This window comes from Phacochoerus africanus, chromosome 15 (assembly GCF_016906955.1).
Source record: "Phacochoerus africanus isolate WHEZ1 chromosome 15, ROS_Pafr_v1, whole genome shotgun sequence".
NCBI lineage: Eukaryota > Metazoa > Chordata > Mammalia > Artiodactyla > Suidae > Phacochoerus > Phacochoerus africanus.
In genome coordinates, this window is record NC_062558.1 from 111,271,218 (window position 1) to 111,283,554 (window position 12,337).

Below are 12,337 nucleotides of genomic sequence, written 5' to 3' on the forward strand. Positions count from 1 at the left end.
AGATAAAAACAGGAGTCAGCTGGATTTGGCCGATGGGCCAAACCAACCTCTTGTTTGGTTCATTTAGATTTCTTTTACCCTCACTGATGGATTTTTAAAAATCTATTATGTCATCTTTCAGGCTTGCTTCTGTTGGTTTGGTCAGACTTTGGGTCTGTGCCAAAGCCACTGTACTGACATCATATCTTTATCTGATCCTGATCTGAACTCATTCCAAGGCCTAAATCATTCTACACTGTTACAGAGACATAGAAAAATGTGGAAGTCCATTTACTGTTTTTCTTCTCATATGAAGATAACTAAATGAGAAGTTCCTGTTGTGACTCAGCAGTAATGAATCCAACTAGTATCCATGAGGACACAGGTCTGATCCCTGGCCTTGCTCAGTGGATTAAGGATCTGGCATTGCCATGAGCCGTGGTGGCTTGGATCTCGAGTTGCTGTGGCTGTGGCACAGGCTGGCAGCTACAGCTCTTATTCGATTCTTAGCCTGGGAACTTCCATATGCCAAGGGTGCGTCCCCCCACCCCCAAAAAATTAAATGAATGTTCAAATAAAATTTATACATCTTTCAGATGTTAATTCAGAACGTATCCACTGGTATTATTAACTATTTTAATCATTTGTGAATTTAAGATAACCAAAGGCATTACACTGTACATTAAATTATACATATAGATACACATTAAGGTATACATTCTTCTCTTAAGTCATCTCTGTAGATACAATCTGTATATACCCACAGAACAAAGAGTGTTTTTTTGTGTTGACACCAAAATGGTTTCGCGTGATCCTCCAAATGATGGCGTTTGTGCTTTAATGTGTTACCAGGCATGTCTGGCTGCTGTTATATTAGGGTGCCCTGATTTCAAGAGAACATTTGCTTTACTAGGGGTAGTGGGTAATTGGGAGTGGTTGTCTAATGGGTATAGAGTTTGTTTTGCACGATGAAAAAGTTCTGGAGGTTGGTTGCACAATATTGTGACTCTACATAACATTACTGACCTGTACACTTACAAATGGGTTGGTAAATTTTACATTATGTGTTTTTTACCACAATACAAAAATTTTGTTTTAAAAATATTATTATAGGAGTTCCCGTCGTGGCGCAGTGGTTAACAAATCCGACTAGGAACCATGAGGTTGCAGGTTTGATCCCTGGCCTTGCTCAGTGGGTTAAGGATCGGCATTGCTGTGAGCTGTGGTGTAGGTCGCAGATGTGGCTCGAATCCAGTGTTGCTGTGGCTCTGGTGCAGGCCGGTGGCTACAGCTGTGATTGGACCCCTAACCTGGGAACCTCCATATGCCACAGGAGTGGCCCAAGAAATGGCAAAAAGACCAAAAAAAATTATTACATAAATAATACCTGATAATTATGGAAACATCAGAAAATACAGATAAGTAAAAAGAAAATCATCCACAATCCTAGCAGTGAAGATTAACACTTTATTGCGAAAACATAAATGTATGAATTAGGTGTAGGTTCACATTGAATATATTAATTTATAACCAGACTTTTTCTTTCCTTTTTTTAATTTTTAATTTTTGCCTTTTGTTTTTTTAGGGCCACACCCGTGGCATATGGAGGTTCCCAGGCTAGGGGTCAATTTGGAACTGTAGCTGCTGGCCTAAGCTAGAGCCACAGCAGTGCCAGATGTGAGCCACGTCTGCGACCTACACCAGAGCTCACGGCAACGCCAGATCTTAACCCACTGAGCAAGGCCAGGGGTCGAACCTGCAGCCTCATGGTTCCTAGTCGGATTCGTTAACCACTGCGCCACGACGGGAACTCCTTTCCTTTTTTTTTTTTTTTTAGGGCCGCATTGTTGACATATGGAGGTTTCCAGGCTAGGGGTCTAATCGGAGCTGTAGCCACTGGCCTATGTGACCCACAGCCATGCCAGAATCTGAGCTATGTCTGCGACCTACACCACAGCTCACAGCAATGCCGGATCCTTAACCCACCGAGCAAGGCCAGGGATCCAACCCATGTCCTCAATGGATACTAGTTGGGTTGGTACTGCTGATCCACAAGGGGAACTCCCATAACCTGACTTTTTCAAGCAAAGTCTGTACTTTTTTTGTTTTGTTTTGTTTTGCGGAAACTGCAGCATGTGGAAGTTCTTGAGCCAGGAATGGAACCCATGCCACAAGCTGTAACCAGGGCCAAAATAGTGACAATGCCAGATCCTTAACCTTCTGGGCCATGAGGGAATGCTTTACACTATTTTTGATGATATTTTTGTTCTTCTCTTGCCACACCCATGGCTGTGGAAGTTACCGGGCCAGGCTTGAACCTGTGCTGCAGCAGTGACCAGCACCGGATCCTTAACTCACTGCACCACAGGAGAACTCCATCACGTTCTATGTTCTTTTTTTTTTTTTTTTTTTGGGGGGTCTTTTTAGGGCCAAACCCACGGCATATGGAGGTTCCCAGGCTAGGGGTCGAATCAGAGCTGTAGCAGCCAGCCTACACCACAGTCACAGAAACACCAAATCCGAGCCACGTCTGCGAACTACACCACAGCTCACGGCAGTGCCAGATCCTTAACCCACTGACCAAGGCCAGGGATCGAACCCTCAACCTCATGGTTCCTAGTCAGATTTGTTAACCACTGAGCCACAATGGAAACTCCAAGTTCTGTGTTCATAATAACATACAGAGAAGCAGAAAATTTCACATTTCTGTAAACTTAAAACAAGTGAAATGGCATGTTTAAAGATACGTGCTCTTTCACTGATGCTTTTCTTTTTAGGTCATTGATTCTCGGGAGAAAGGCTCCTTCACTTCTGATTTGTCAGCCAGCTCAGCTGACACCTTTCAGTGGTTCCTTTGATGGATGAACTCATCTACAGGGGCTTCTGGTACTTGGGGAACTGATACATCTATCTGTCCCCAGGGCTCTTCAGTCATGTGTCTATCCACTGGGGTAATGTAAATACACTCCTGAGCAAGGTTAACGATTAAATTGTTGGGATGAAAGGTCGGAAGACCGACCTTAATTAGAACATCAGAATGGGAGATAACTCATTGCTACTTGCCTTCCACCTTCTCTGAGGGAGAGGGTAATAAGAACCACACAGTCATACAGGAGTCTTCCTTCCAGAAGGGATCCAGGAATCATGCTGGAGAAGTTCTGCAACTCTACTTTTTGGGTAAGAAATTATACTTATCCTCTCTGGTGAATCTTAGATTAAGAACAAGTATCGGGTTAGCCTAGAGTGGCCAGCAATAAGAACCAGAAAAATAAGACATGCAGTTGATCTAAAAGCTCAGGGTTTTTTTTTTTTTGCCTTTTTTTGTTTGTTTGTTTTTTAAGGGCTGCCCAAGTGCCATATGGAGGTTCCCAGGCTAGGGGTCGAATTGGAGCTATAGCTGCTGGCCTGCACCACAGCCATAGCAACTTGGGATCTGAGCCATGTCTGTGACCTACACCACAGCTCACTGCAATGCCAGATCTTATCCCACAGAAAGGGGCCAGGGATTGAACCTGCGTCCTCTTGGATACTAGTTGGATTCATTTCCACTGAGCCATGATGGGAACTCTTTTTTTTTTTTTTTTTTTCATATTTCCAAAGGGTAGTCTCTGTGGGAGGTATGGTATATTTATTCTCTAATGTAAGTTTATTTTATCCCAGACTGTTTTCTCAGACTAGCTAGCTATAAAATTGCCTTCTCTAAAGAGAAATAGGGGAAAGGCTCCTGATTTCAATCAATGCTAGGAGGAGGAATTGTGTAGTTTGTGGAGTGGGAGGAAGAAGAGAAGCTCCATAATTGAGTCTTTTGAGCTATATTGTTGAAATGAAAATTATGTCTTGTAGAGGAAATGGCAGTTAGTGACATGGACTAGAAGTTGAGGCTAGGGAGGCAAATTTGGGCATCATGAGCACTGAGAAAATTTTTGAACCATTGGAGCAGAGAATTCAAGACAGGGCAAGCTACAGTACCAAATGGTTTGACAGAATAGAAATTCAGTGTTTTTGAGAAAGTGTGGTCTGCAGATTTTCTAGCATCAGCCTCAGAATCACCTGGAGTGCTTGTTAAACTAGTTTTAGCTATCATATTAATTCTTCTGAGTTCTAAAGGTAGATTATTTTATTTTTTAGGGCCATACCTGCTGCATATGGAAGTTCCCAGGCTAGGGGTTGAATCGGAGCTACAGCTGCCAGTCTACACCACAGCCATAGCAACACCAGATCCAAGCCACATCTGTAACCTACATCACAGTTCACGGCAACGCCAGATCCTTAATCCACTGAGCGAGGCCAGGGATCCAACCTGCATCCTCATGGATACTAGTTGGATTTCTTACTGCTGAGCCACACCAGGAACCCCTAAATGCAGATAGTTTTAGAGATGAGAAGAGCAGGAATGAGATAGCAGAGGACTTCCCATCCTAGAGAGAACCTGGTCCCAAGGACCCTGAGGCCAAGACGTGGATATCACAGGAAGGTGGGGCTTAAAATGCCTCAGGATGTCACCAGGCCATTTTATGAGAATTCCCTTTTTTTTTTTTTTTTTTTTAATGGCCACACCAGCAGCTTATGGAAGTTCCCATGCCAGGGATTGAATCTGGCCTACACTGCAGCTGTGGCAACACCAGATCCTTTAACCCGCTGTGCCAGGCCAGGGATCAAACTTGTACCTCCAACAGAGACCTGAACTACTGCAGTAGGATGCTTAATCTACTGTGGCACAGCAGCAACTCCATGCAAATGCTTTCTGAGAATCCCTTGACAGGATCATCTTGGTCAGGGCACCTCAATCTTTAGAGTCGGTGCAGGAGTTCCCGTCACAGCTTAGTTGTTAGCGAACCCGACTAGTATCCACGAGGATGCAGGTTCAATCCCTGGCCTCGATCAGTGGGTTAAGGTTCTGGTGTTGCTGTGAGCTGTGGTGTAGGCTCGGATCTGGTGTGGCTGTGGCTGGGGTGTAGGCCAGCAGCTACAGCTTTGATTTGACCCCTAGCCTGGGAATTTTCATATGCCATGGGTGTGGCCCTAAAGAAAGACACCCCCCCCCCACCCCAACACACTTAAAAAGTCTGTGCGGACAGCCATACAAAGCAAAAAACACTTGTAAGAAGAGAAAACATGCCATGACTCAGATATATAAGGACTGGTGCCCCCACCTTCATCTCATGAGATACTTCTGTTTCTTGCAGATGCAAAGATGAGTAGAAAACTTGCTGGGAGTAAGCCCTCCCTCCAGTGTGCCACTGCTGCTCCTGTGCCTAAGGCCCTTTCAAATTCTGACATAAGCCCTGGAGGTGGAGGGCGGCATAGGAGATTAAATACCATAGCATGACTAAGCATTCTGCTGCCTGCTTGTCTGAAGGGCTGCCAGTGCGTTGAGTCAGTGCTCAAAGCTAGAAGTTTTTATTCTTTATCTCCTTTTTGGGTTGAAGAATGGTCTCTCTTCCTCCCACAGTTTGACAAATGTTGTAGTGAAGTTTAATCAGAATAACTGGTGGAGAAACTCGCTCAGAATCATAGAAGAAAAGGTTTTTAGAAGTTGTCCAGGAAAAAAAAATCACCAAGAGTCATTAAATGGTGCATTTATATCAATGGAGTTGCATAGGAAAGGACAGCTAGTTAAAATGTCAGGCTGGGCCTTCCCGTCGTGGTGCAGTGGTTAAGGAATCTGACTGGGAACCATAAGGTTGAGGGTTCAATCCCTGGCCTCGCTCAGTGGGTTAATCCAGCGCTGCTGTGAGCTGTGGTGTAGGTTGCAGACACAGCTCAGATCCCAAGTTGCTGTGGCTCTGGTATAGGCCGGTGGCTACAGCTCCAATTAGACCCCTAGCCTGGGAGCCTCCATATGCCGAGGGAGTGGCTCTAGAAAAGCCAAAAAAAAAAAAAAAGAGAATGTCAGGCTGGATATGGATAGAGAATTGATGTATAATTGCTTGGAAGCAAGGGTAGGGGTGGGAGTGGACTGGGGGCTGGTATTCATTCTCTTTTCAAAAATGTGTGTATCCAAGAACCATTTCACTTTTTTCCCAGAATTCCTCATTCCTGGATAGCCCGGAGGTAGACCTGCCACTTTGTTTTGAACAAACTGTTCTGGTGTGGATTCCCTTGGGCTTCCTTTGGCTCCTGGCTCCTTGGCAGCTTATTCATGTATATAGATCCAGAACCAAGAGATCTCCCATAACCAAACTCTACCTTGCTAAGCAGGTATGCCTCCCAATTTTCTAACTAATTTCTTGGTGCACCAGAGAGACATTTTCTTGGTGGTTAACATGTCATCTTGGTATTTCACCAGCTTTCCTAGGTGCTGTCACAGGTAGAGCCATGCTCTGGATGTCCCTGTTGCTCCCTGCCCTATACCTCAGTGACTCCTTTCTGTATTTCTTAGTAAAGATTACTTTGATTTTTGCCTAAGAATAATGACTCAAATCTTATGGATATTGGATTCTGGAAATACCAATGATGAGTAATCCGTCAGTTGAATGATTAATGTTTTTTGAGGATTTGAGAGGCAAACACTGGTTTATCTAGCTTTAAGCTGTCTTGGAGTTCCCATCGTGGCTCAGTGGTTAACAAATCTGACTAGCATCCATGAAGACACAGGTTCAATCCCTGGCCTTGCTCATTGGGTTAAGGATCCAACATTGCTGTGACCTGTGGTGTAGGTTGCAGACTTGGCTCAGATCCTGCATTGCTGTGGCTATGCTATAGGCCGGCAGCTACAGCTCTGATTTGACCCCTAGCCTGGGAACCTCCATATGCAGCAAGTGCGGCCCTAGAAAAGCAAAAGAAAAAAAAAGACTGTCCAAATGACTGGGAGATTATAATTCAGTTGGCATCTACCATGAGGTACAAATGAATGACCTCATTTGTCCTCTGCACTGTTGAGGATATTCCAACATAATTCATCTCCCAAAACTTGAATTTGAAAGAGGGCTTCCACTTTCCCAAATTCTCCCAGGAGTCTGGATGGTCACTCACAGCAGAGGGAAGAAGGGTGAGGGCTCAGGGTGACATGCCTGAGCAGGGAAATAATGGAAAGGACAAGGGGCTGCAGGAGAAAGTCCGAGAGAAACGAGGGTAGGAGCCCCTCAGCCAGTGGCCCTGATGAATGCAGAAGGTCTGGTAGGAACCGAAAGATGCTCAGTTGAGGTTGTAAAGCCACCTTTTAAAATCTATCATCTGCTTCTTTTTACTGTTGTTTTTTTTTTTTTTCTATCCTGATCATTAAATAGGACTTAATTTAGAGAGGCAAATTAGATTCTCTCTGAGCATACAGACCAATGACCTCAGGCTCCTGCAGTCTAAAAAGAAGCAAAGAGAGAGTTCCCATCATGGCTCAGCAGAAATGAATCTCACTAGTAACCGTGAGGACACAGGTTTGATCCCTGGCCTCGCTCAGTGTGTTAAGAATCTGGCTTTGCCCTCAGCTGTGGTGTAGGTCCCAGATGCAGCTTGGATCCCAAATGGCTGTGGTGTGAGCCAGGAGCTAATAGGTATGATTAGACCCTTAGCCCGGGAACTTCCATATGCTGAGGTTGTGGCCCTAGAAAAGGCAAAAAGACAAAAAAAAAAAAAGAGGAATTTGGCTAAAGAGAGTTGTATTTACCTTGACACGCTGAGGTGGGGTGGAGTTGGGTTTTATCTGCTCTGGACAGAAGAACATTCTCTGGGAGCCTGGAGCAGAGTCATTGTCTCTCATTGACAGGAAAGTGCTCAGCACTCATTTGTTGAGTGTTGGGTATTAAGTGCGTTCTAGGGATAGAGACTGAGTCAAGCATGTGTGTGTGTGTGTGTGTGTGTGTGTTCAACTCTGAACACTAGACAGCATGCTTTACTAACATTAGGGATGAGCCAGAACTTTTGGTCAGAGTCGGTCAAGTTAGAGGGCTTCTATCATTTTCTGGAGCATCCAAGAAAAGGTTGGGTAATGAGTAAATCAGTGTCCAGTTTTTATCATAGCTTTGTGTGTGTGTGTGTGTGTTTGCCTTTTCTAGGGCCGTTTCCCAAGGCATATGGAGGTTCCCAGGCTAGGGGTCTAATGGGAGCTACAGCTGCCAGCCTACACCACAGTCACAGCAATGCAGGATCTGAGCTGCGTCTGTGACCTACACCACAGCTCACGGCAACACCGGACCCTTAACCCCTTAACCCACTGAGCGAGGCCAGGGATTGAACTCACAACATCATGGTTCCTAGTCGGATTCGTTAGCCACTGCACCACGATGGGAAAACTCCAAATTTTTCTCATAGCTTTTAACTAACTTAAAAAAAAAAAAACTTCATTGAGTAATATTTCACATGCCATACAATGTCACCCATTTAAATACATTTCTTTTTAAAAAAAAAAAAAAAAGTATTTTCATGATATGTGTAACCATTACCCTAGTCAATTTTAGAACACTTTTGTTCCATCAAAAAGAAATCCTTCACTTAACAACTCCTATCTCCCCATCTCCTCTAGGCCTAAGCAACCACTAATCTACTTTGTGTCTACAGTTTCCCTATTCTAGACATTTCATACAAATGAAACCATATGGTACATGATCTTTTATGACTGGCTCCTTAAACGTAGCATAAGGTTTTCAAGGTTCATCCATATTGTTCGAAGTTCACCCGTAGTATTCCACTGTATGGATATATCATATTTTGTTTTTTTGTAACCACAAGCTTCTATGGATAAAGCTGTAGATAAAAAGGAAAGCAATGGGAGTTCCCATTGTAAGCACAGCGGAAACAAATCCAACTAGGAACCATGAGGTTGTGGGTTCTATCCCTGTCTAGCTCAGTGGGTTAAGGATCTGGGGTGGCATAGGCCAGCAGCTGTAGCTCCGACTGGACCACTAGCCCAGGAACTTCCATATGCTGCAAGTGCGGCTCTAAAAAGCCAAAAAAAAAAAAAAAAAAGGCAATGTATTGGCTCCCTCCCCCCTTTTTTCTTTTTCTTTTTTCTTTTTGTAGTTAATAATCCATTCACCCTCGCTCATAGTTACAGAAGCTTGATTTATAACTTATACTTTTTTTTTTTTGTCCTCCACCCTGAGACAGGCACGGATTAGCTTCTTAAAACTTTCAAAATAATCAGTTTCTTCTCTGAAATAGAAGTATAATTCTTACAGAGTAAAAATTGTCTTTGTCTATGAGAACCTTCTTCTTGGCTCACTCGTTAACCTGACTTCACTTCTCCACTTCCAGTTCTGCCTGCCTTTGGGCTGTTTGTTCCTCTTGCTTCTGAACTGTCATTGTTGTTTGGTCACTAGTGCAATGTTTACCTCCTCTAGACTGAGTCAATTTGCTTGACTAAGCTGGTGGGAGACTCTTCAAGTTTGTTTAAAAGTGCATCCTTAAGAATGCAGGTAATTGAATGAATTGAAGTTAAAAATGAATGCGTGATTGAGCTCATATTTAGTTCCCCTGGGGAACAAAGGAGAAGTTTTGTTCTGAAGGTGGTGGATGTGCTGAGGTCAGATGTACCACAAACATGGACTGATTGCAATTGCAGGAAGTTCCCTTGAGGCATAGGCGTTAAGGATCCGGCATTGCCATGTTGCTGTAGCTGTGGCACAGGCTTGATCTCTGACCCAGGAACCAAAAAAAAAAGTACTTATGTTGAGTCAGACATGGTGATCATCTTCAAGTATTTGTAGAAGTAAAACATAGACGAGTGCCTAGCTTGTTCTGAAGTGTTTCAGAGAGCAAGACCAAGGGAAGTGTGTGGAGGTTGTTCCAGAGGAGCTGACTTTGGCTAAACAAACAGAACTTTCTAAAAATAACTGATAATAGAATGGGATACATTTCCTGAAAATGTGGAAACTGAAATAAGACTTTTTTTTTTGGCCCCACCTATGGCGTATGGAATTGCCCAGGCCGGGAATCGAACCCATGCCACAGCAACAACCAGAGTGGCTGCAGTGACAGTGCAAGGTCCTTAATCTGTTGTGCCACAAGGGAACTCCTCTGCTTTCTTTTTTAATACCAATGAGATTGTGTTTCCTTAGGAAGTTGAGTTTAGTAAACTCCACGTGCGCTTGAAACTCCTCCAAGTGAATCAGAGATCAAGGGCAAAGACTAAGTTCTTGGTAATAATTAAACAACCATAAATTTGCCTGATCCTGATTAAGGAAGAAAAGTCCATGTATGTTTCTGATTATAAAAAAAATGCATGATTATTTTAGAAAATTTGTTGACTCTGGGGAAATAGGAAAATGAAATCAATTGGTAACTGTATCACTGATATAGTCCCTTTAAACATTTTCATCTTCTACTCTCTTAAAAAAAAAAAAACTAAACAAAAAACAAAATGAAAAAGTCTCTTCCTCATTCCTCCACCTTCTAGTCTATTTTAAATTATTTTGATTGTTACTTCCATATCTGCTAATAATGTGTTTATACCTATATTTCTTGATCCATCAACTTCAAAAAAGATCTATTGCTGTCCCTCTGTGAAAGATAAGAATTTCAGAGTTCCCATCTTGGCGCAGTGGAAACGAATCTGACTAGGAGCCATGAGGTTGCAGGATCAGTCCCTGGCCTCCCTCAGTGGGTTAAGGATCCGGCATTGCTGTGAGCTGTGGTGTAGGTTGAAGACACGGCTTGGATCTGGCATTCCTGTGGCTGTGGCATAGGGTGGCAGCTATAGCTCTGATTAGACACCTAGCCTGAGAACCTCCATATGCCTTGGGTGTGGCCCTATAAAGACAAGACAAAAAAAAAAAAAAGAATTTAGCTCATTGACCCAACCTCCTAGCTCCCTTTCTTTTCCTCCTCTTTCTCTGTCTTTTAATTTGTATGATTATTTTCAGTTCTGTGGTTTACTTTTATCCTCCAAAATAATCTGCATCAAAATAATCTACTTCCTTCCTTCTTTTTATCTTGACATATAACATCATGTAAGTTTAAGATGGTCAATGCATTGATTTGATGTATATATATATATATATATACATCATATATATATATATATATATATACATATATATATATATATGATTTGATGTATATATATATATATAGGAATATGTTTATCACCATACCATTCACTAACACGTGTCATAATTATCATTTCATTTTCTAAAAAAATTAATGAGAATTCCTGCATGGCTTAGTGGGTTAAGGATATGGCATTGTCACTGCTGTTGCTCTAGTTAAAACTGTGGCACAGTTTTGATCCCGGCCCAGGAACATTCACATGGTACCGGCACAGCCAAAAAAAGAAAAAGTTTATTGCAGTATAATTGACTCACAATTTTGCATTAGTTTCATATGTATAGCAAAGTGAATCAGTTCTATATAGCCATTCTTTTTTCTCATATAGGTTATTATAGAATGTTGAGTAGATTTCCCCGCAACTTTGAACTGTGTAATACAATATTGTTGACTATAATTACAATTTTGTACATGACAAACTTGCAGTTACAAGATAAATAAGTTCTGGAGATCAAATGAGATTTTTTTCAGTTTATAGTCTTCTAAAAAATTGTTATAGGGAGTTCCCATCATGGCACAGTGGAAAGGAATCTGACTAGGAACCATGAGGTTGTGGGTTCGATCCCTGGCCTTGTTCAGTGGGTTAAGGATCCAGAGTTGCTGTGAGCTGTGGTGTAGGCCAGTGTCTACAGCTCTGATTCGACCCTTAGCCTGGGAACCTCCATATACTTCAGGTGTGGCCCTAAAAAGGACAAAAGACAAAAAATTGTTATAAATGACATAAATTATATATTAGTTTCAGGTATATCACATAATTATTCAAAATGGTCACCACAAGGCATTCCTGTTGTGGCTCAGTGGCTTAAGAACCTAATATCCACGAGGATATGAGTTCAAACTTTGGCCTCCCTCAGTGGGTTAAGGATCCTGCATTTCGGCAAGCTGCAGCGTAGGTTGCAGATGCAGCTTGTATCAGATGTTGCTGTGGCTCCTGTAGGCCGGCAGCTGCAGCTCTGATTTGACCTGTAGCCCAGAAACTTCCACATGCTGCAAGTGCAGCCATAAAAAGAAAAAAAAAAAAAAGTCACCGCAATAAGTCTAGTTAAGGAATTCTTGCGGTGGTGCAAAGGGATTGGCAGCCTCTTGGGAGCGCTGGGAACACAGGTTTGACCCCTGGCATGGCACAGTGGGTTAAGGATCTGGTGCGGCCGCAGCTGTGGCTTGAATCTCATCCCTGGCCAGGGAACTCCATATGCTGCAGGTCAGCCAAAAAAGAAAAAAAAAAAAAAAAGTCTAGTTAATATCGATCCCAGTACACGGTTACAGAAAATTTTTTATTTGTGACGAGAACATTCAATATTTGCTTTCTTAGCAATTTTCAAACATACAATACAGTATATTGTTAACTATAGTCACTGTGCATTATTTCTTCATCTTG

At 42.6% G+C, this 12,337-nt stretch overlaps 1 protein-coding gene across 1 annotated transcript in view; it reads left to right on the forward strand.

The window, feature by feature from the left end:
- The first annotated feature begins 3,123 nt into the window (after nt 1-3,123).
- The window catches only part of ABCC2 (ATP binding cassette subfamily C member 2), an 83,776-nt gene continuing 74,562 nt past the window's right edge, over nt 3,124-12,337 (forward strand). Inside the window, exons 1-2 of the mRNA XM_047762677.1 lie at nt 3,124-3,156; nt 6,007-6,180. Coding sequence (XP_047618633.1) covers nt 3,124-3,156; nt 6,007-6,180 — 207 coding nt within the window. The remainder of the gene's footprint in view (nt 3,157-6,006; nt 6,181-12,337) is intronic.